This window comes from Empidonax traillii, unplaced genomic scaffold, assembly GCF_003031625.1.
Source record: "Empidonax traillii isolate 1590-97213 ecotype Southwest subspecies unplaced genomic scaffold, ASM303162v1 scaffold16:size2589160, whole genome shotgun sequence".
NCBI lineage: Eukaryota > Metazoa > Chordata > Aves > Passeriformes > Tyrannidae > Empidonax > Empidonax traillii.
In genome coordinates, this window is record NW_020955209.1 from 2,154,008 (window position 1) to 2,178,635 (window position 24,628).

The following is a 24,628-nucleotide window of genomic DNA, read 5'->3' on the forward strand; positions in this document are numbered from 1 at the left end:
TGCGTTGGTGAGGCCACACCTTGAGTATTGTGTTCAGCTCTGGGCCCCTCAGTTCAGGAAGGACATTGAGGTGCTGGAGCGGGTCCAGAGAAGAGCAACGAGGCTGGTGAAGGGACTTGAGCACAAGTCCTATGAGGAGAGGCTGAGGGAGCTGGGGTTGTTTAGTCTGGAGAAGAGAAGGCTTAGAGGTGACCTCATCACTCTCTTCAACTACCTGAAGGGAGGTTATAGCCAGGTGGGGGTTGGTCTCTTCTCCCAGGCAACCAACAATAGGACAAGAGGACATGGGCTCAAGCTCTGCCAGGGGAGGTTTAGGTTAGATGTTAGGAAGAAATTCTTTACAGAGAGGGTAATCAGGCATTGGAATGGCCTACCCAGAGAGGTGGTGGATTCACCATCCCTGGAGGTTTTTAAAAAGAGATTGGACGTGGCCCTTAGTGCCATGATATAGTATTGGAGTTGGATCAGGGGTTGGACTTGATGATCTTGGAGGTCTTTTCCAACCCAATCTATTCTATGATTCTATGATTGATTCTGGTACCACTTGTTGGATCCAGAGGAGGACCAGAACTTCAACAGAACTGCGATCATCATCCAGACCACCAGGTTTTCCTTTCCTTTTACTTTACACCTGTGGGGGTCCACGTGGTGCTCAGCGCAGGGGCCAACAAACACCCTTCTGTTCTTGTCCCAGAGTACTGGGTTATATATCTGTTTATTGGGGGTGAAAACCATTTTTTCCCTGTATCATTTGATTTATTGTAATCTTTTTTAGTAAATTTTAACTGACTTGTAATCTCTCTAGAGTTGGGTTCATTTTTCGCTCCAGTTTATTTCTAAAGCAGCACAGGCTGTAATTCTTTGGAACACAGTATTCCTTATTGAACAGATAAGAGTGCTCCTTCAGTATGTGAAATTTTATGGAGATAGAGCTTTACAGAGATAAGAAGTATTAGGAAGAAAAATCTTTTAATTCTATAATTGTAATTAGATTTAATCCCTTTTGATTGAGCTTTAATCTTGCAGGATCTTTTACTGAGCATTTTAAAGTGCATGGAACTACTATGTGATTTTATTTTTTTTAAGGCATTTCTTGAAAAGAGAAACATTCATTGCTCACAGTTACTTTGTTCAAATGCTTAGAGCATAAATACTGCAAAAAACTTGTTAGGCTAACCAAAAAGAAATACATAAATTTTCTAAATGTTTTAAAGGTGATTTACAAATCGCAGAATCAGCTTGGTTGTAAAAGACCTCTGAGATCATGGAGTCCAGCCTTTGACCCAAGACCACCATGGTTACTAGACCATGGCACTCAGTGCCACATCCAGTCTCTTCTTCAATACCTCCAGGGATGGAGAATCCACCACCTCCCTTGGTAGCCCATTCCAATGTCCAATCACTCTCTGTAAAGAACTTCTTCCTAATGTCTAACCTAAACCTCCCCTACCACAGCTTAAGCCCGTGTCCTCTTGTCCTACTGCTGGTTGCCTGGGAGAAGAGACCGACCCCCACCTGGCTACAACCTCCTTTGAGGGAGTTGTAGAGAGTGATGAGGTCTGCGCTGAGCTTCCCCTTCTCCAGGCTAAATAACCCCAGCTCCCTCAGCCTCTCCTCACAGGATTTGTGCTCCAGTCTCTTCACCAGCCTCACTGCCCTTCTCTGGACCTGCTCCAGCACCTCAATATCCTTCCTGAACTGAGAGGCCCAGAACTGGACACAATACTCAAGGTGTGGCCTCACCAGCACTGAGTACAGGGGAAGGATCACTTCCCTGCTCCTGCTGGCCACACTGTTCCTGATCCAGGCCGGGATGCCATTGGCCTTCTTGGCCACCTGGGCACACTGCTGGCTCATGTTCAGCCTCCTGTCAATCAGCACCCCCAGGTCCCTTTCTGCCTGGCTGTTCTCCAGCCACTCTGTGCCCAGCCTGTAGCGCTGCAGGGGGTTGTTGTGGCCAAAGTGCAGGACCCGGCACTTGGCTTTGTTGAACCCCATATTGTTGCATTTGGCCTATTTATCCACCCTGTCCAGTCCCTCCTGCCTTCCGGCAGATCAACACTCCCCCCCAGCTTGGTGTCTTTTGCAAATTTACTAATGGTACACTCAATCCCTTCATCCAGATCATCAATAAAGATGTATAACAGAACTGGGCCCAACACTGATCCCTGGGAGACACCACTAGTGACCAGAATAAATAAAGATATGTATCTTGGAATCACAGAATTATTCAAGGTTGGAAAAGACCTTGAAGATTGTTGAGTCCAGTCATTAACCCAGCACTGCCAAGTCCACCACTAAACCATGTCCCTTAGTGAAACATCTACATGACTTTCCTCCAGGGATGGTAACTCAACCTTTTCCTTGGGCAGCCTGTTTCAATGCTTGACAAATGCTTTTGGTGAAGAAATTTTAATCCCAGGTCCTTTTCTGCTGGTGAGCTTTCCAGCCACTTTTCCTCCAGCCTGTGCCACTGCAGGGGCTTGTTGGGAGCCTAGGGCAGGACCCAACACTTGGCCTTGTTGAACCTCTTACAGTTGGCCTTGGCCCATGAGTCCAGCCTGTCCAGATCCCTCTGCAGAGCCTTCCTACCCTCTAGCAGATCAACATTCCACTAATCTTTAACAATTTGATGTAAAATATGATGTGTGAGGCTCTTGAAAAAAAAAAAGAAAAAAAAAAGTTCTTTAATTTACTGGTTTGCCAGTAATTTTGACAACATTTTAATTTTTGCAGAAGTTTAATGAAGACATTTACATCAACCCTTAACTGTTCTGGAATCCTAATTCTAATTCAGTGACTAGTTCAATGTTTCATTCTCTAGAAATTCAGGAAGGAAAGCTCCTCAAATTTGTTACATGGAGTCTTTAACTTCAGTGAGCAGTTCTTGAGTTTCCAAAGGTTTCCTGGAAGTGTAGCCTGAAGTTTAAAAATGTCAAGCTGTGTTGAAATACCAAGTATGTAACTTCTGCATTTTGTCAGTTTTTCTTCATGCAATAGACCTGCACTGCACTAAATTCTAACTGAAAGTCAGAAAGTTTTAGGGCCTTTCATAGTCTGAGTACACTTTTAAAAGGTACAATTTTAAAATAAAATGTTTGGCTTTGGCTACCTGCATTTTGCTTTAAGAGAAGGAATCAGCCAGAAATTTACTGTCAGTAGGACATGAAAGCCCTGTCAGCTTCCTGTAGTGACCTTTTTTTCCCCCCTTCTGCTATCAGGGACCAAATAGTTATTTATTTTAACAGTATTTGGTTAAAATGACTCTTAACAATAAGCATTGTGCACTCAAATAGAAAGCAATGTATTTTTATATGCTGCTTCCATGAAACTGGTTAATGATTATTACTGTGGTTTTTAGTGAAATATACATTTTCTCAGAAAGCAAGAAATTGAGGAACTTGAAAGCTTTTTCACTTTTCAATAACTTAGTTTGAATATGTGAAAAATACTTGTTTAAAAAACATTTAGAGCTGTCCCTAAGAAAATGGTGGGAGTTAGTTTTGTACAAAGGCATTTGGTAGATATAAAATGTCTTTGATGGTGCAGTCAGCTTTTGTCCAACCACCTGTGTGAGAAATGCAGGCATTTGTTGAGTGGCGGATCTGCCTCCCCCCTCGCCCCCCTCCCAAAAAAAGTCATCTCCTTGATGAAATTGATTTGTCAGTTTGTTCCAGTCTAATGGTGTGATAGCCCCGCAGCTTTCAGTATGTTGAATAGTTAAAACCTGCTTTTGAGGTCAGTGTCAGCCACTCTGACCCCTGTGAACTGTCACCTGAGTCAGAATTGCAGGGATTAGGCCTTTGATATTGTGATGGCTTCGCCTATCAATTGACTTTTTCATTACTGAAGATGTTGGGCCTTTTGTTTCCCTTCTTAGTATGTAACCAAGCAAACTCCTAAGTAGAAGGAGCATTTGTTCTTGTTCTCTCTCTCTGCAAGTAATAGAAGTACTCGTCTTTTGTGAAGTGTACCTAATTAAACACAGAAAAAAATAAAAATAGGAAATATAGCATGACTGCAAGTATTTCTGTGCCAAACATCAGTATAATTTCTAGGTAATTTGTGTTGGACAAATTTGTGAGACTATCAACTAAAAAAATGTTGTATATAGAAAGCAGGGTGTCAGATTAGAAGTTACCGATCCTTTCTGCATTCAACCTTCTAAGTCGCTCTGTGTGTATGTGTTACATTGAAACACAAGATTTATTTGAATTCTGTAGTTTAGAGCACTTAAATGTTACAATATTTTATTATGTACCTGTTGCTTTATTGTATTGTTGAAAGATGAATGTTCAGTTTGTTTACCTTCTGCGTCTGTCTTACACACTTGCTCCTACACAATTTAGTTAGATGCAGATCGAAATTTATCTTAGGATAAAATGGTTGCTAATGTAGCTCTGGGCCAGGCTTCCTGCCTTCTCCCTCCCATTAATTGTTAGGATTTCCTGAGCTCTTGCTTTGTTTGTTTACTCTTTGATTAAAATAAGTAAATCAAAGCATATCATAGGTATGGAATAGTTGATTCCTGCTATATCAGGATAAATTAGTCTAATTACACGTGGCAGCTCTGTTTGCTTGTGATGTAATGTGAAATGAGGTCCTGCCTCCCCCCAAAAAGCCCGAGCCAATTAATAAAGCTTTTAAGCTCTTTGTCACAGGCCACCGTGGAGGTCTGCAGAGAAGAACTTTAATCCAATAAACATTTCATTTAGATCATGAAAAGAAAGCATGAGGAGAAGCTCCTACAAGAGAGGGTGTTACCAACAATTCTAGTCGTGAAGAGATGTGAGGAATTTGCCAAATTAACGAGGCCTTCATATTTAACACATAAATGTGTCAAAACTAATAATAGAATAATTTAATTTGAGTTCAACCTTATATTGTTAAAATTCTAAGAAGCCAGAACTGTTTTCTTCAAAGACTTTACTGTTGAGTTGGATGGACAGGGCAAGGGGAGGTTGTGAGAAACCCAGATAGCAAATAACACTGGCCGAAGCTGGTGGAAAGGGGGGGAAAAAAAAAGGAATAGATAATTAGGTGTAATTAGCGTGTATGAATTGTTGTCTCCCTGCCCTTGGCTTGAATAAATTTCAGAGGAAAAAAAACCCTAGTGGTGAAAACGCTTTGATGTAAGAAGAGTCATTGTGGTTTGGCAGCATAAAGGCAGTGTTTTATACTTCTTACATAATGGTTGTGATACAGAATGAGTGAATGGACCCTGCACCCCCCAGCCTGCTTTACAGCAAGGACTTTTGGATTCCCTTGAAACAAAATGCATCAGAAGTTTTCAGTTGTTGGTAATGAGGTAGTGGACCTCATCAGAGCTAAGCGTAAGCCATCTTTAGCTTTTGTTTAGACCTTAATCGCTTTTTTTTTTTTTTTTTTTTTTTTTTTTTTTTTTTTTTTTTTTTTTTTTTTTTTTTTTTTTTTTTTTTTTTTTTTTTTTTTTTTTTTTTTTTTTTTTTTTTTTTTTTTTTTTTTCCTGCCTGCCAACAGTTCTGGCAGGAGCAAAGGCTAATACTGGGAAAAGAAATACAAATCAAATGTTAAAAAGAAAAACAACAGCATAAAAGAAATCTAGACAAATAACTTCGTCCAGGGTATAATTCCAATGAAGTACATGTATTAAGGGTGATTTGACCCTTAGCTTACGAAACATCATGTTATAAATTCAGTGTGAACTCTTGGCGTTTGTTTTTCACAGAATGCCACAGCTTACTTATTAGGAGATTGAAAGTTACAGTCGTTATTGATTCTTTAGCAAAAGTGGGTGTTATACAATGATTTGTGGTTTGCAGGTTTGGCCGTTTTTGTTTTTGTTTTTTAATTTATTTTTTAGATTTATAGTTATTATGCATGGAAGATTTTTTCCTAAGTGATGTGAAATGGGGAGAGCTGTTCAGTGTAATTTTTATTGCATGGAGGTTTACTCTGCCATTCTTCTGCTCCCTGGCTGGAAAAAGGAGAGGCTACTTGTCTCCGAGCCGGCACAGCCACATCTGTACCTTCTGAGTGCTTTCACTTTTGTCTGAATATCTGAAATACTATTCACAGAACAGTACATTTTAAGAGTCTCTGTTTTTATTCATGCACCATTATTTTACAAGTTAATTGTCTATTTTTCCTCTTCTTAGGGGGTAGCTGATTTGTAGCTAGACATTAAAATAAGTTATTGAGAAGTTGTACAATAGATCATATGTTCTTTGTGGTAGCAAGAATAGTGGGGTTTCTTAGTTGTTAAAGTTTGAAGGCTGTAATGTAAACTTGTGCAACTTCCACTGAATGAATTTTGCCTCTCAAGTTATTTTTGCTAAGCTCTTCAGTTTAAAGTCTAAAAGTTCTCGTCCCAAGTGTAAGAAAAAGATTCATTGAAAAAATTATATTTGGCAGTATTTCTTTTCCCAGATCTCTGTGCTCTAGGTCCACTGAAAAATAATTCACAAATAAAATGTTTGTCATCCATAATCAAATTGACCGTGATGTTTCCTTCATATTTTACAAGATTCTTGAATGATATTTAGAAAGTTTTCCTCAAAATTTCTTTGCGTGGTTTTTTTTTTTTTTTTCATTTTGTTTTGTTACAGTGTTTACAGTTGGGATTAAGCATGATATGTCTAAGGCTATTTTAGCAATATCCCATATTTCATTATTGCAGAAGAATATAAGGGAAAAAGGACTGTAAATAAATTTAGTTAACCCCTTAAAGCATTGCACTGTTTTGCAGAACAAATAGCCTTTTCTCCTTAAAGTTCATTTGATCTGTGAAAGGCGATACCTGAAAATCATGCAAAACTAAGTAATTATTCCTGATTGTAGGGTTTGGTTGTGGTTTTTTTTCAGGTATAGGTCACAGGAAATTCAGTTAGGGTAGATTATGTACAAAGCTAAGAAATGTGCGGATTTTTTGTTGTAAGATTGTGTAAAAATTATTTACAGTTAATACTTGCATAAAGGTTAGAAAGGTTGATGAAGTGATATTTAGTTTTGCTTTACTATTCACTGCGTGTCAGAATGTAATTATGACTGATTCATGAAACTGTCTTAGAAATGAACCATCTTTATTAAAATGCTGATCAAGACAAGAGCTGACAGTAATAAAGAATAGAACACTTTAGTCTTGTTGCTTTTGAATGATTGCTAATTACCCCAGAGGTCATGTATAGTGCTTGTGAGGATTCATTGACATTTTCTTTAAAGTCTACTGTTTCAACAACATCCGAACAAGGAGACAAAAACTATGTGCACACCCAACAATGCTTGGACCAAGTTTTTATCCACCACCAAATATCTGATGATTCTCTTTCTCCTTTCCCCTCCCCCTGAGTACATCTCTCATTCCTGTGGAGTGGTGTAGCAGAAAGCTGGGAAAGTAAGAAACTTGGTTACTTTTTAAAAAAAAAAAAAACAACAAACCCAAACGACCAAAACAAACAAACAAACAAAAAAACCCAAACAACCACACCAAAAATAAATAAGTCCAGGACAAAAGGATAAAAGAAGCAGCCCCTGGAAGGTCCTACACCTGTACCGCAAAATCAGGGAATTGCAGAATATGCTAAGTTGGAAGGGACCCACAAGGATTATCGAGTCCAACCCTTAGCCCTGCACAGGTGGTTGGCCCTCCTGGCTGCCAGGGCACTGCTGACTCACATTCAACTTGCCGGTGACCAGGACCTCCAGGTCCCTTTCCGCAGCACTGTTTTCCAGCATCTCATTCCCTAATCTGTGCATCCAGGATTGCCCCACCCCAGGTGCAGAATCAGGCACTTTCCCTTGTTGAACAGAGATCAGTCAATGCCCAGTCCTCTGATTTGTTGAGGTTTCTCTGCAGGGCCTCCCTGCCTTCAAGAGAGTCAACAGCTCCTCCCAGTTTTGTGTGTCTGCAAAACTTTAGTATCTCTTCTCCACTAGTTCTACATCCAAGTTGTGTACCATGCATGCTCATGACAAGTCTTATTCTACCACAGTTATGGAAAATGCCAGTTTGTAATGGTATCCTTTGGATGGGGAAACTTTTTCTTGAATTCATTTAAGGAAGAATTTTGAGAAAGAAGAATAATGTTATTGTTGCTAATGTAACAGTACATGGAGTCAAATAATGAAAAATAAAAATGTTAAAGTCTAGTGAGCTTTGTTTACCTGAGGAACTCTTCCTCTGTTGTTGGCTGGCGTGCTCTCATCACGTGTCTATGTGTTGTGTGATGCGAGAGAGCTTTTCTCTCTTAAGCTGGATGTATGAGTAGAATGTATGAGAAGTAAATGTATGAGAAGAATGACTGCAAAAGAACAATCTCATTATTTTTCTGATTTCTGGGGGAAAGGAATATTAGTGATCCTGTGTATTGTTAATGGACACCAAATCAGAGGATGCACTTGAAAAGGGAGGATGAGGCCTACATAAAAATTATGATTCCTTTTGCTCAAAAAGAGTAGCTGGAAGTTGCACTTCTTAGATAGGCATGGCTTGGTTTCTAGTAGTAGTTGTCCTAATGTGCTTGTTCAGAACTACACAGAGGCCAAGAGTATTAATTGTGCAGCTTTGCATGTGTGAGGATTGAACTATACTCTTCTTTCCTCATATGGAAAGCCTATTTGATAGTGCAGATGCAGCACTGCTGCTGCATTTGCAGGTGTCTGGTTTGACACAGGTGTGAAAGGCTGCAGCAACTCAGCAGGTGTGGGAATTAAGGTAATGATCATCCCAAAGTGAAGCACTCTAGCGTCTCTGTTCCCCTACACCTTCGCTGGAGGTCCTCAGATAGGTGTTTTTGACGGTTAAGTGCTGACAATCTGAGCACTCCAGTTAGTTCTTTGGCTGTTGATAAGGATTCTGTGGTGATTAGTTTGCCTGTTCTTGTGGTCCAACAGGATGATTTGTATGTTGTTTTTTCAGTGTTCTTTTTTCTAGTGGTGTTACAGTTCAGAGCAGAGGATAATAATTGGGTTGACTTACAATGATTTTCAATAAGCTTAAGAAATATCTACTCACCTGCATTATCAAGGTTGTTTAGCTGATCACAATATTTGAGCTCACAGGGGCACGTGATATTTAGTACAGTGTTTAATGTGGACCACAAGGCTATCTATTGACATTTCAGGGCTTTTTGTGACACATGGGAAACACACGTCTTGAGAACTTGCAGGTTATCCAGTTAACTTTGACGGCCTTTTTAAATTTTCTGAAACCTTTGTTCCTCTTCTTAATGATCTATCATGTCGAGTACTTTATTTTCTTGAGCAGTTGAACATTTTAGTAGCTACCATTCTTCATTGCAGCAACAAAGGAATATTAGAGGTACTCACAGGAAGAAAAATGTATTTATATTAATCTGTATTTAATACTTTCTACAGTAGTCTATTGACAGTCTGATTTTATCTATTCTATCTGAAGATTGTTGTTTTTGGTGTTGTGTCTTGAATTGAGCCTTGAGGCTTTATAATTTTTTTTTCCATCTGGAGTACAAAGTTTATGCCACTTCAGTGAAAATAAGTGCATGCTCACAACTGTATTTTTAACTTACTCATCGCGTTTTCAATTCTGTAATTGTATTTGTTCTTTGTATCCATAAATACATAAATGACTTCAAAATAAGTTGTATGACTAATTAATTTTATGCATTTTAATTGAATAGAGTAAATCAGACTTTTAAATATCTCAGTAGAATAGAAAATCTGTTGGAAACTGTGGGTGGTTCTCTTTGACTGACTGTAGCTTCAGTATTAAGTATTTATTTCAAAAGAAGTTTAGCTCAAGTAAATGAAATTGGAAATCTTAAAACTCCATCTTCCAACAAATGGAAACCAATAGTTACAGTCGTGGTTTTGACAATTAAGTGCTGACAATCTGAGCACTCCAGTTAGTTCTGTGGCTGTTGATTAGAATTCCGTGGTGATTAGTGAGTGTGAGGATGCAATCACATCTGTAGGATTTAATCAGTCCAGTGCTGGATGAGGTAGTCCAGAGATGAAGAGAGAAACTGGAACTTTTGTATGTAGTATTGTTTGGGGTTTTTTTTGCCTTGCTGTAAAGAGAAGAAGAAGGACAAAAAGTAGAGAAGCTTATCTTTCCCCTCCTCCCTAAACTTGCAGGTTTTTAAATTGTAGTATTGACTGTTTAGTTCTGTGATGCAGGAGAATAATACTGTTAACACCTGTGAAGGGGAGAAAAGATGCATGGGGATAATCACTTTGTGATGTTCAGCACTCTTGCACTTGTGAGCAGGATTTGTTTTTCCACACTGTGCAACCGTGTATCTGGCTTTCCTTTTTGTTAATCTAGGATTTTAAGTGTTTGGCTTGGACGTATACAATATTTTGGTGTCTTATTTTCTTCTGTTACACATTGTGATTATATGCTGTCTTTTTAACACTGAAAGCTTGTATCTTAAAAGAATAATATACAGAGATGAACATTTTGTCCTCTGCCTTTCTGGGAAGCAGATAAGTGAATGTTAATGTGTGCAGAAACAGAAAACCATTGTGGGTACTCTTGTCTACAAAGGAAAACTCTAAAGGAAAAACTTTTGGATCTCTGCTCCGCGCAAAGCTTCTTTGTGACCTTTCTGACTGAGTAAAGGTGACCATGTGCTGAATCCTCCTTTAGAACCATCTGCACTGAGACATTCTTAACTTAGAGGAGGGATACTGTTGTTATCATCTGGCAGTGCAAGCAGTCCTCCCGTTGCTGCCTTTTGGTTTACTGCTACTGCTGTCACTACTTTTCTCTCCTCTACGATGTGTGGCTCGATTTGTGTAAATAGTATTGCCCACTTCTGTGTGATTTTTTTTTTGGTTACATTATTTTGCATTAGCACCTATGGATCTCTATTTGTCATATATCCACATAAAAGAAGGTTGTTCCTACCTTGCAAAACTTATAATCTAACAGCAGGATTCATGTTTTAAAGCAGTGTTTTCTGAGAGCATGTTGTGATGCAGATTATGATGTTTGGGTTTAATAGCAGGAGCTGTTCATTTCATGTGTATTTATACAGTGTCTAAAAGAATAGGTGTGGGTGAGCTGAGCATCAATCTGAAGATAAAACCATAAATTAATTAGGAACATATAAGGAGTGGGAGATTAAAATGCCAAATGTTTTAAAAAGGACTAAGCATTTCACTGTTCCTGTTAGCTGCCCCCTGCTTCTATGCTTATATTGTGTATGACGCAAAATGCTGTACCTCGGAATTCTGGTTTTCCATTTTATTTATTTATGGTTTGGTTAACTCTTGCCTCCTAAGGAAGCAAAAAATTAGTAGGACTGTATTAACTTTATTTTATAGATCTCCAAACAGGATTCTGCTATTGCATTTCTGGCGAAAAGGTCCTATGGCCCAGAATATCTAGTAGATATTTTTGAAATAAACTGTATAATGTTATATCATATTAGGATCAATAGTAGTGCATCACGGCAGACAAACAAGCAAGATTTATAGGGAGGAGAAATATCTTTAGGTTAGGCAACTGTTTGTAGCTTTAAAAAGGCCAAAAAACATAAATAAGCTTTTGAATATACAAGCTCTTCTTGACTAGTGTCACTAATGATAGTGATTTTTCTTGAATAGTGATAATACTAATTACTTTGAAGAAAAAGGGAAGGAAGACAGAAAAATTAATCTTCTTTGTAGCTGTATTGGTAGTATTTACATCTACAGTTCATAACTCCAAAACTCATTCACTGTAATGTTAAATCCTGGAGTCATAAAAGGCTGTCTGTGAATTTAAGGAGTGACAAGTTTGTAAGTGGAACACAAGTGGACTAAAATAATGTAGCACTGCGTGTTGATTTCTATTTCGTCAAGTTGCAATGACCTGCATAATATAGCCCAGTACCAGTCTGTATTTGAGTACCCAGAACTCCTGCCCCACTCAGCACTCATTAGCAGTTGAGCCACAAGCACCAGTGTAAATATCAGGGCAACAAATTTACATGAGCTGCAGTGTTCAGGTGTACTTTTTATTTCTTTCAACCCTACCATAACTACGGAATACTCTAAACTATACGTAGTTCTGTGTTTGTTCTTCACTGCGTGCAACACAACACACTGGGGGAGCAGTAGAGTTTGTAAATCCATCTTGAAAGGCCAGAGATGAGGCTGAATTAACGCAAGATCAACGATCTCTTGTTTCCAGGAGTAAACCCCCAAAATTATGAACAGCATTACTAAATACCCGAGTATCTAAAGTTAATCTAAGTAATCTCAGAGTCCCCAAAGCTGTAGCAGTAATCTGCATTTTTTTTTTTCCCCTACTAGCATAAAGAAAATAGTACTTAAGCTAATCTTCTACTTTGGAAAAATAAAACATTAGGTGGAAAGATACTGGCACATAAAAGCCAAGTGCACCAGCTTTGCTCTGAAATTTCAGTAATCTTCCTTCTAGCCTTGGCTGCCAGACTGATGCTGAAGAAAAGCTTAAACAGCCTCCCTCCCTTGTGCATATTATTACATGCCTCTGAAACTTTTTTCTTCTGCTCTGTTATTCTCCTTCTTTGTGAGCTCTCACGAAAAGAAAGGGAATAGATTATAATAATATTGTAGCACCAACGCTATTGTGTCTGCAGTAGCCTTAGTCCAAGATAACGATTTGATTAGCATGGCTTTTTCACTTACTGGAATTAAAGATACGTGGATTTTCCTGGGATTGAGTGCTTTCAGGATGATTTTTTTTCACCTTCTTTCTTCAGCTGTGTGTCTGTGCAGAGAAGGAGGAGGTTTAAAATTGGTATAGCGCTAAGGGCAAAAAATTAGTGCAATGAGTCATCACAGTCACTCCCGCAATGTCCTGTGCAACGCATTTGTTCAAAAGGACCATTGTTCCTTAAAATCACTGATGATAGTTCTTCTAAATTTTTTCCCTGCAATGTAGTTGCTTTAAATGAGGTTTGACATTTCCAATTTTGTTATTTGAATGGCCTCAAGGAGGCTTTGAAAAGTTTGACACACAGAATATGAAATGCTTAACAAGACTATTAAAGATAAACTAATAGTTCATAGTGCAGCAGAGAAGCAGAGTGATTTAGTGCATTCTAGCAATCCAAAGACTTTTAGTGGCATTGAATTACATTACAAAAAAGTTTAATTGCCTTAATTGAATTGTTGATAGAGTTATGTTTTTCTAAAATATTAAAACTTTTCCTCCCTTTCTTCTGTAGCTTCTTTCACTTCTAGCTATGCAACACACAGAAGTTGTGTATGTTGGCAGTAGCCATAACACATAAGCAGAGTTATTCCCTTTGCCAGAGGGTGTAAAATCTTGATTCCACTGATATTAGTGAGAATTTTGCTCTCAGCCTCAGGCCTTGAATCAAAAAAAGCACCCTTTAGTACAGCTGGGTTTGAGGTTTTTAACAGAAGCAATTAATTGTGACTACTTAAGACATCTGTATCACATTTGTAATCTTACAGGTTGTTTAAAGAGGAACAAAAGAGATGCTTTTCTGAGTCAATGCAGATATTGCAAAAATGAAACAAAATCTTTTTGTTATAGAGCTTTGTTTATTCCCCTTTTTGCTTTGGTCTGTTTTACAGTAAGACTGGTGTGGTTCATATATTTGATGTCACATTTACAAAATTTTTAATCTTATTAGTAAGAGGAAAAGGTAACATTATTTTTAGCTTATAAAATAGAAGTGGTTTCATTTGTTGCTAGAATTTGTTTGTAGTCTGTTAAACTCTTAATGCTACTAGTTTTGTTTTCCTAAATGTATATACTTTAATTTAGAAACATTGTTTTTGCACACTGCCCCAACAAAGCACTATCCAGAGAGAACAAATAATATTCACCCTCATTTCATGTGCTTCTAATCTATATTAATTTTCTAGCTGATGGACTTTTGAAAATAGTTACTTTTTTTTTTTTTGAATATGTGAACGATTTCCAGGTTATTTCTTTGCTTTGATAACTGCAAAGGAGACTTCAATTTTCTGATCTTGAATTTCTGTTTCACAGATGATATTCATGCTGATGGTTTATCACAGCAGTGTGTCTTCTCTCGAACACAGACAATAGTAAATACAGCTTTGGCTTGAGGAAAGCTATGCTTTTCATTTTTTTTTTTTTTTGTCTCTGTAGAAATACTGCAACACAGTCCAGCTTGATTCTGGAATAGACTACAGGAAACGAGTGCTTCCAGCTGCTGGAAAACTTTACTACCTGTAAGTTTATCTATGATATTGTATTTGCTCTCTTTTTCCTTCTTATTAGCCAACAGTTTCCTAGTCAATGGGAAATGAAAAATGTATAGTAGAATTAGCAGGGTGTGACTTTTCCTTTTTTTGCCTTCTGGTCCATTTTGTTCAGCAAACCGCCTTCCATTATGCCTTGATATTAACTTCATTAAACTACATTTTCAGTATCCACACTAGCATCATTTATAATGTGTGACTGAATAAAAACTAATTAGATTTTTTGGGGAGGTGTGGTGTTTGGAGAACTGAAGTGACAGATGGTTAGAAAGTAATGAATATCCTCTTGTGAGAGATTGCACAATTCTCTTATAATAGAAGAACATCCTTATTGTATTTAAGTAATTAAGTATTTATAGAAATCCAATGGCAAGGATTCATTTAATTTTGGGTGTTTCAAGTGCTGTGGATGAAAAAACCCAACACCCTCCTGTTTTGACAGATTGTTTCTGTTTGTCATGACAAAATTTCTGTAGCTCTTTATATTTGCAAATAAATAAATTTTAAAGTATATTCATAGTTATGGTTGCAGCGTAAATCTGCCTAATAGGAACATTCTCTCTTTTTTTTGTAAAAATACCTTTGCAATACAAACATTTTTCTGTCTTGTATTTGCTCTTGTAGTATTATTATTTGATCAGTGACAACCTGAACAAAGCAGACAACTTGGTATGAGATAAGCAGACTGCTTAGTATGAGATTTATAACTATTTCATGTTTCAATCCAGCATATAATATTGATCATGCTTCCATTAAGAAAGGTGTGGTATTTTTATCACTGTGATAGGTATTTGAAACCAAGTATGTCCATGTCACTTTATAATAAAGTTGGACATGACAGTTGTTTTAGGAAGGAGGAATAACGCTTAGCAGAGTTACAAGAGGTAACTCTTTCTGCTTCTGGAAGGAAATGACAGAATTTTATGTATGGAAAACACGTCCAGTGCAGGTTCTGTATCCTCAAACAAACTGTGACTGTATGAACTCAGGAAAAGTAGCTCTTGTTCCATATTCTTGTCTGGCTCCACTTTCTTTAAGCTTTGCGATGTCTGCTTTAGAAGTACATTTTGAAGCCACCACTGATGTCTCGGTGTTCCTCATCGTGGCTCTTGTTCGGATCGCCGCTGCCCCTGCTCACGGCACTGCTTCCTGTGCCTGCTGCACTCTGTGACTTTGTCTGACAATTGTGGAGAGCACCTGCTGTATTCTTTTCTCACTGCCCATGCTCTGAAGAAAGCAAGAGCACACTGGTGGTTTTTAGCAGGTAATAGGCCTGTGGCATCAGCTCTCAGTGGAGAAGAATTACAAACAAGTCGCAGGAGTAGTACTCAGCTGAAATATATTTCATGGCGATCTGCCGTAAAACTTGTGATCAAGTGAATGGTAGAGACTGGCGATGTTTGTCTTGTATTCTCTTATTGAAAGGATGTAGGTTACCTTCAGAATTTGGTGTGTAAATCATTAGGGAGCAGTGAGGGGAACAAAACAATTTGAAAAATCCTGTAGCTGCCAATGGAATAAGATACTTATTTCATCATCCTTTCTTTTTCTGAGGGAATCTCATTCTTTCTTCTGTTCAGACTTGTTTATTGGAGCTTTCAACACTGCAGAACTAGCTTAGTATGTGGGGATTCTTTTTTTCTGTTTGGTTAAAATTAGGTACTATACAGTATTTTGCTACAGATCTTTGAAATTTAATTAACAGTCTTGCCCCCAAAAGAAAATGTTCTTGTCTAACGTGTTTTCATTCCTCTATTAAGGGTCATAATATCATTGTCACATTTTGTTAAGAACCCCCTTGATGCTTCATATTTTGTGTAGTCTTGTCTTCATTTAAAATATGCAACTGAGAGTTGCTTAAAGCTGTTTCATACTCATCTGAGAGCCATCAGTACAACACAATTGCAAGATGCCTGATCAAAGCCACTTCACTGATCTCAGTCTCAGGTGTCTGTTTGCAAAACGAACTTTCTTGGCAATTAGGTGCAACACTCCACCTTGGCATCATACTCGGCTGTTCCTTGTTGCAGCCTTTCCATCGAACTTTTTGATAATGATATGCACGTGTATGCACATGCTCTCTGATAGAGATATATACACTCTTTCCCCCCTTCTATGGCCTTTTTCCTGGTTTTGTCTGTTCATTTTCATTTGTCACTTTGTCAGAGGAAAGCAGCATGAAAATATCAATGTTGAGGGAAACTTGTAGAATTTTATGTCATCTACTAGTCAGAAATGTTTTTTTAAAGTGTTCTGCATTTACAGATGTTTGTGGGGTTTTTTTCCCCCAACTTCTTTGTATCTACAAGGTTTGTTATTGTTAATCTTGAGCTAAAAAGTAGTTACTTCAGTTCTGCTGTTAGTAGAGTGCTTAAGGCCTAATAAGGAGAGTAATTGTGTCACTTGCTGATCTTCTTGTCTAGAACTGTAGGAAGCAATAGACCTTCCACACCAAAAGAGACTGTACAAATTTCAATGAAGTTTTATATATTCTAGTTCTAGTTTGCTGTCTACAGTAGCATTAATTTACTATTCTTAGCCAGAAATATGATCTATCTGGCTGTATCTATCCATCTCTAAGAGTGAAACATGGAAAGATTCACCCTCTAACCCATTCAGTGTTAAAAAAAATTCTCTGATTGGACTGAGTTATAATTCTTGTGTCAACCAGAAGATGAATATAAACTTAACTTCAGCCTCAGCACAGGTATTTTGCATTTTCACCATCTGTCTTGGGGCAGAATTTGGGGGGGGGAGGGGAAATGATAAAATTACTATTGAAGAAATTATACTGTTATTTTTAATTTCACAGTTTAATTTTGCAAATTTTTAGATCAATACAATCGGTTGACTTGACCCCTCCCCTGACCCCCCCAAAAAAAGAAAAAGCTGCTTCAGCATTTAATTTCACAAAGTCCCCTTTCAGAAATTTCAAAGAATACTTCTTTAGGTGCTTGACTGCCTTGCCTTGTCTCTTTGCTCTTATTTTGCATGCAAGATAGAGCCAGAAGCCTTTTTTCTCATTGTGTACACATAGTGTTAATGGATCTGCTCTGTCTGTATTGCCTCATTACTGGAAACAGCTCAAAACACAGAAGTCTTTCAGTGTATGCAAATAAGGCAGAATCATCTACCTGAGAGTTAATATTCTCTACTTTTGAGTGTATTCTAAATGTAATGTTTGTGTTTAGAGCATAACATCCTGTTCCCTTTTCTTATGGGCAAAAAGCTAAGCAGGCTCAGGCAGCTGTTTGATGTTGGCTTCAAGTGTTATTAATTTCATATTCTATTATTCTTTTCACTGTAGCACAAGTGAAGCTGATGTGGAGGCTGTCATGGATAAGTTGTTTGATGAGCTGGCTCAGAAACAAAATGATTGTACGTAAGTTAATTTCTCTTGAAAGAGAATACATTTAGAACACAATGCCCAATCTCCACTGACCAATTAATAAGTTCCATTGCTGTATATGGGTTGATGCCACACTCAAGTGGCAGTCATTGTATCAGCATTTTGTCTAATTTATGTGTTGAATCATGTGCTATTATTCATGAAGCTATGCATTTCCTATCTGTAAGAGATGAATTTTATAGTAATTATCCAGAGAAGATTGAGTCTTTGTTCATGTTCCCATAGTAACTAGACCAAGGATTCTAAAAGTGCAAGGCAGAGAGCTGAGGCTGAATAAAGCGTGTGGAACCATTGCAGACTTCACGTTTGAAGAGCTGTGCGACAGAGTAAGTACCCAGTCCAATCTAGATCAGTTAATGCTCAGACTTTTCGCAGTTTAAAAAAAAAAAAAAAAAAAAAGAAAAAAAAGGAATCCAAAACACACAAATTCACTGTTTTCCAAGTCAAACTAAATTTTTTATTTTTTTTTTTTTTAATTTGGCAGAAAGATTTTGAATTTAGCAGGACAAAAAAATCCCACCCTTGGCAAAAGAACAATAATAATTTTCTTTTTAATGATATGGTAAGTTCACTCTTAGGTGTATCACAGATTGTCTTCAAAGATCCTACTACAGTATTTGCCTGGACTAACGTTGTTGGTATATTAGTGATCATAACATATCTGTATTAAATAGCATTCAAATGCAATTTTTAAAACCTGGGGTTTAAGTTGATGCTCAAGCAAATGAGTAGTGATCCTGGCACCACTACAGTAACACTGCTATTGCATGCCTTAGTTTCAACTATGTGTTCAGTCCCAGGACTTCTCAAAATATGCCAGATTTTGGTAAATACTGCCAAATTCTCTGCTTAAACGTATGGGATGAGATTCCTGGAAAGGTCTATTTGTGTGGCTCCCAGTGGGTTGGAACACAGTTCCCTAGGAGTTTCACTGTACTTAGTGACCTCTCTACTGATGTATAAAGTTATTGTTAAGCAACCACAACCCTAAACTGGGCTGATGGCATTTTGATTCAGAATTCTGACTAGTCTTTTGGTGATTAACATTATGCTTTCACTTCCTTGTAGCTACTAAGTTGATAACTATTTGGACAGAAATTTCACTGGTTAAGTTTCAGACTGTAGGTTTTAGACTGTTGGTTTTCAGTTTCAGACAAAACCAGTTAGCCATTTGTAAGAATGGAGGTATGTCATGGGTAGAACAGCTTGCTTTTCACTAGAAGTTGTGAGACTTTTTCTCCCTTGTGCCTCTTAAAATATCAAGAAGCGATGCTGTCAGCAGGTAGTTTTAAAATCCTTTAGTCCAGTAAATGCCTTATGTACTTATATCGGATGGTAAGTTGCTTCCAAATAGAAGTGTTCCGATAGCTCACATGTCAATGGCCACTACTTCGGGTCCGAAGGTTCTGATCCTCTTCAAGAATTACATGGGATTCATGGCATAATGGAGCTGAGGGGCTCGGCTTGCACTCAGAACAAGTAAAGAGAATCCTTATGAAATGTTAAACATTGTTTAACAGTACTGTGTTAACACAGATTGCCCAGGACTTAGGAAGTCATGCTGTCTTGATTTAGATGCCTTCTGCGTATGTGCTATGGCAGTCTCTAACAGCACAACCACATGCTTAAAACCAAAACAACGTGGCAGACAATAAATGTTTTTCTGTAACAGCTTTCTCAGTCATCACTTATTTTATTCGTGTATGCCTCCATTTGTTTCTACCTTTAATTGTTATATACAGTTATTTATTGTGCCATGATTTTTCTCTTCAGTTCACTGATGTACCTTCATAAATATTACATTAATCTGTTTGTTAGGGGGTATCACTGTGCTCCTTTTATAGGTAGAGCAGGATAGTCATGAACTTGGAATTGTCCATTAAATTTGGAGGCTTCAGTTGCCTCCAGTATGATTTTTTTTCTTGATTGGAACTTTTGTAGTGATTCATAGCAACAGTAGAAAATTCTCCTTTATATAAGCTGCATTTAGGATCTTGCCTGCCCCATTGCTCTGTTTGCCCACCCTATTGCCATTGAAATCTCCTAAAAGGCAAAAGAAAAATTCAGAATTCAGCTGTCAAACCATGAAACCATGTTCCTTTTTTTCCTGAAGTCTTTTAACTTTTTGATGGAAAAACTTAAACATGCAGTGTCTTTTTGAAACCATCGGAGTTGCTCCCACTCATGTCACAGAAGTCATAGGTAGGATCCAGAAGAATGCCCTGGTGGTTTATAGCAAAAAATACCCCAAAGTCAGGAGACATTCCACACAACAGGAAGTATAAAGTCATTCATATATATTCCAATAAACTGAAATGGGAAGTGGCAAAGATTTGTGGAAGTATAAAGCAGAAATCTGTAGGAGACATAGCTACAAGGTATTTGCTCCTTCTTGTGAAGCCAGATGGTAGATAAGCTGACAGGCATCATAAGTGCTACTGTTAAGAAAAAGGAAAGTAGGAGGCTGAAAAAGATGTAATGATAAGCAAGATCCACAAAAGAAAGTACTGGAGGGGAATTTATTGGATTTGCGTGGAGTGAATCTGCAGGTTTCTTTGTGCAGGACATGGAGACAAATTCCCATGGGAGATTGTATAAAGACACACGGGGAATCTGTAGCACCCAGGGTGGAGCTTGAATGACAGCCCAAGCAAAGCCTCCTAGGTAGATAAATGACATTTAAAGTTACTATCGTTGGAGTCCATTAAAATTATAACAGAATTGAAAACAAGATTTACAGCTGTAAGACCTGGAGACAAGCATGATAAATGGTAAATTCTCATTGATGGGGCAAAATGAGATATAACTGATATTACTGAAACCTTGTGGACAATTCATAAAATAATAATATGGAATCAGCCTACTTGAAGACAGAGTGGCTAAAACAGGTGGAAGACAATGTGCAACATTAAAGATACTGATACCTGCCTTAAAGTTAATTAATGCAAGGTTCTTGAATACATATCAATCAGTCTGCTAATTAACAAACCCAAGAGGGTTATTCATAGGGATCTCTTGCAAATGGAGAATGAGGTGGATTGCTTCTTGAGCACTTGGCTATAAAAAGCATAAAAAGAAAATATACCATTGTGTGGGAATCTTATGCTGTAGATGAAGCGCAGAAGAAGGTGAAATGTAATTATTTCCAAAATTGCAAATGATAATTTTCTAGCATGAAATACAATACATCCAGTACAAGGTCATTTGGTTGGAACAGCTTTATGGGAACTAAAGTGATGAATTTATATAGAAATTTGTGTTGTATAGCAACAATCTTCTCAATTTTCTAAAATTCATTGAAACGAAAAGATAATTCCAAACAGTGAAGTTACATATTTGAGCATTCAGGAAGAGTAGTTTTCAAAAGCAAAAGGGAAGTATGCCTAACTGGAAAGGGATGTGTAAATGACAACAACAAAAAAGAACAAGAGGGACTCTTTGAGAAGGAAGATAGGAAAAGTATTTCCTGTGCCACTGTTGAGACAGAATCAAATAATATGGAATGAATGGCAACTAGTTATGAAGTGCAGGAAAATTGTAAAATAAAGGTAATGGGAAAATATCATGTCTCTCAGATAAAAGACTTGTTAGGTAAAATGGCAGTTTTGATATGGTTTATATCATCTGGATGTTATTGGCTTATTGCTAATTTGGAGATGGATGGAATTTAAATAATGATGTGGAAAAAGGAAAAGGTTTTGTAAAAAAGATACATTCTAGGTCAAGCAGAGTGAAATACTGTTTCACTAAAGGGTAGTGAAATAATTTTCAGTCTGTTAATAGCTAGCATATGTTAAAAGTAGCCTGCAAATACATTTTGTATCCCTGGAATCCTGGAAAACTAGGCTGAGATCTCTGACTACCTTTTTATTTTGGATTAATGTTGGATTCCAAGAGAAGGTCCACATCACTAGATGGCACTCTGTATGGCAATATTAAAAAATAAACAAGTAAAATTCATGCATACACATGATGACTGGTATAACTGCAGGATATTGGTCAGATTTTGGTCCAGAAGGGGTAATAGAGGAGCTGGTTCTGGATTCATAAATGTGGATGACTAAAGAATGGAAATGAAATTGATTCTCCAATCTCCCTGATTTTGTAGGAGGAGTTGAGTTTTGAAGATGCTGTTCTTACTAGGAAATTAGCATTATGCAGTCTCAAGGAAGCATTCGTTAAATGGATTGCTATGTTAGTTAACTAACATATAAAAAGAATTATTACTGAAGGTTTGTTGTTGAGTGTAGCATTTCTAATGAGCACATTTTTATACTAAGCCAAATATAGCTTTTTCCCCCAGCAGCTTTGAATATAACATAAATGCTAATACAAATTTGCTGTAAATACGGAGTGCTGTGTGTATTGGGGGGAGGAGAAGTGAATACAAGGATGCTGTGTGCGATTTATTTTTCATCCGAATGGAGATTTTGGGGAAAATGTTTTTTTTGGCGAGAGAGTTTGTTTTGTTTTTCCTTTTTTTACATCTAAGCAAACACAAAGTTTACAGCTAGAAATTGGGAACCCAAGTCACAAACACAAGAGGAGACTGTGCCCTAGGCAAAGTGACTTGGAAATAGATTTAAGGACTGTAATGGACAAACAGCTCAAAAGGAGCTTTTGGTCCAGTGTCAGAGCATTTAGACCGTATTTCGTCTAGGGTGGGTAGAGTGGAAATAAAGAGGAGGGTAGGACGTTTACTTTAATTTTGGAAACATCTCAGATTGATGGTAGAGTGTTAGGTGTGGTTCTGACCTGAATACTTTAGAAAATACATTGAAAAACCTGACAGGGCTGTGGAAGGAACCACAAATCATTTGAGCTGGAGCAGACGACAGACTTACAGTTCAGTTTTTTCAGCTTATCAGAAAGATGATTTTATAACATACAGCTATTTTCACAGGGGAAAAAAAATACAGGTATTAGTGGGATCCTAAATATAGCCGAAGAAGGCATAATCAAACCCAGAGACTACATTTGAAACCGCGAAGGGAGTGGCAGAGCCTCCTTGTACTGTGTTTCAGGTCAAAACTGGATGTCATTTTAGGAGGAGGTGTTTGTGTTTGAGCTGCATACTAGTTTTTAGGCTTAGCTGTCTCTAAAATGCAGGATCTTGAAGTACCTCATGATCTCCTCTGGTCTTAAGTTGTCTTGAGACTAGGGATGTGAGAGTCGGTCCCTGCTGCCTGTTGGAAGTTGTGACACTTCCCTTGCACATGTGGTGAACAGGTTTAAGCAGCTGGCAGGGGAATGCCCCCGCTCATCCTGAGGGATAACCTGCTCTCAACCCCCTCATGCTTTTGGAAGTAGGCAGTACTTAGTCTACTATGAACCTGTGCAGTCAGTTCAGACTGAGTTCTTCCAGGGCTTGTAACTTCCTTGGATTTTAGGGGGTTTCACAGGACATATATAGGACATTTCCCTGACACCAAGCAACCTTTCTTCCAAATCTTACATGCCTTGGTCTATGTCATGGAAGCACTAGAACTTCTCACTGAGCTAAAAGGAAAGTAACTTGAGAAGCAAATTAGTCAGAAAGTAACTAAGTTACTCTCAGAAATATAGTACTTGACTGAAACTTTTACAAATAAATTTCGTTCACACAGAGGTGCATGTTCATATGAAGTCAGTTTGAGGCATCCAGAACGGGAAAGTTTCAAGATGAAAAATCAGTTTGTCATGGAAGGTGGATGTCAACTCGTGTTTACATCTCCCATTAGTAAATACAAGGTAGTGAGAGAGAGTGTGGTGTATGAAAAAGCTTACACTGTCAACATCTTCTGACGAAACAACTCAAAATATCATCTAATTTGATTTAGTTAATGTAATTACCTTGATTAAACTCATTTCCTCTGTTACATTTGGTTCATAATTGCAAAAATATTTTTTAGTTTAAGGTAGAGGGATAAGTGCATGTAATGAAGAGATTTGGGAGTTTGGGGGAGTTATTTTTGCTTACATTGAATTGCTGAAATATTATCTTGTAGTTGCAATATTATTTTTTGAGTTTTCTGAAACTGTCATAAACCGCTGCTCATGTGGGTGTCAGTAATCGTTGCAGCATGAGTGGACAATGTTGTACTCAAAACCTGGTTAATTGATTCCTTTGGCTATCCATAACCCCTGTGGGTTCCAGAAAGAACAACTTAAGTCTTGCAAGAGTCAACATGAGTGGAACATGTGAAAGGATAAATGCTTTTGTTACGTTTGAGAAATAATTAATCACATATAACTTACGATTCTACTTTCACTTCATTGCAACAGTGTGTCTTCTAGTCTGGTCTTGGGTAATTGTTACAGTGCAGTCCAGAGGGATAATCACCTAGACCCAGAAATATATGTTTGTTGGTGTAGGATTAAGATGATGTGTTTGGTATTTCTCAGAAAATTACTTTGTGACCTTTGTAATTAAATATTTCATATGAATAGCCTGTCAAAACTCTTCAATTCACTCATGTTTCCTTCATCAAAGTAAAATCAAAATTTTATTTTAAAGGGAAATATTAAAACATTTTCCACTTTGATATCATATGATTTCAGGAAATGTCAGATAATACATAATAGATGAAAATAGCAAATCAGCAATTGATAATCTAATTAAAACATCTTTAGGAGAAGTTTCAAAGTAGCTGCTTTTTAATTAGTACCTGAAGGCCTGGAGAGATAGAGTTGGTGCCTTTCTAGCATTAGTCTTTTGTTTCTTGTGTTTGCATTAAACCTTTTCATCTCAAGAATATAAAGAGTTAATTCTGTCTAAAATAATGCATCAGATACTGTTAATTGCCAGTTGTCCATTAGTGATTATAAAAATAAAATACAGAGAATATATTGTGTGCAATGCTGATAGGACATTCAGTTGACTTGCTAAACTATTGTGTGCATCACTTTTTAAATCATAGATTCCCAATTGAGGAAAATCCCAAGTTTTAGCTAACTTAGTTAATATCAAATGCATACACTTAGCTTTTTTTTCTTTACTGGCTATTTGACCATGTGGAAAACTAAAAAATGCTGGATGAGAGGGTATTG

General features: G+C 37.5%; 1 protein-coding gene across 3 annotated transcripts in view; it reads left to right on the top strand.

The window, feature by feature from the left end:
* The window catches only part of AFG1L (AFG1 like ATPase), a 70,707-nt gene that overhangs the window by 35,749 nt on the left and 10,330 nt on the right, over positions 1 to 24,628 (top strand). For all 3 annotated transcript variants that reach the window (XM_027895469.1, XM_027895478.1, XM_027895486.1), the window contains 3 exons: positions 14,078 to 14,160; positions 17,498 to 17,568; positions 17,825 to 17,925. In XM_027895469.1, coding sequence (XP_027751270.1) covers positions 14,078 to 14,160; positions 17,498 to 17,568; positions 17,825 to 17,925 — 255 coding nt within the window. The remainder of the gene's footprint in view (positions 1 to 14,077; positions 14,161 to 17,497; positions 17,569 to 17,824; positions 17,926 to 24,628) is intronic.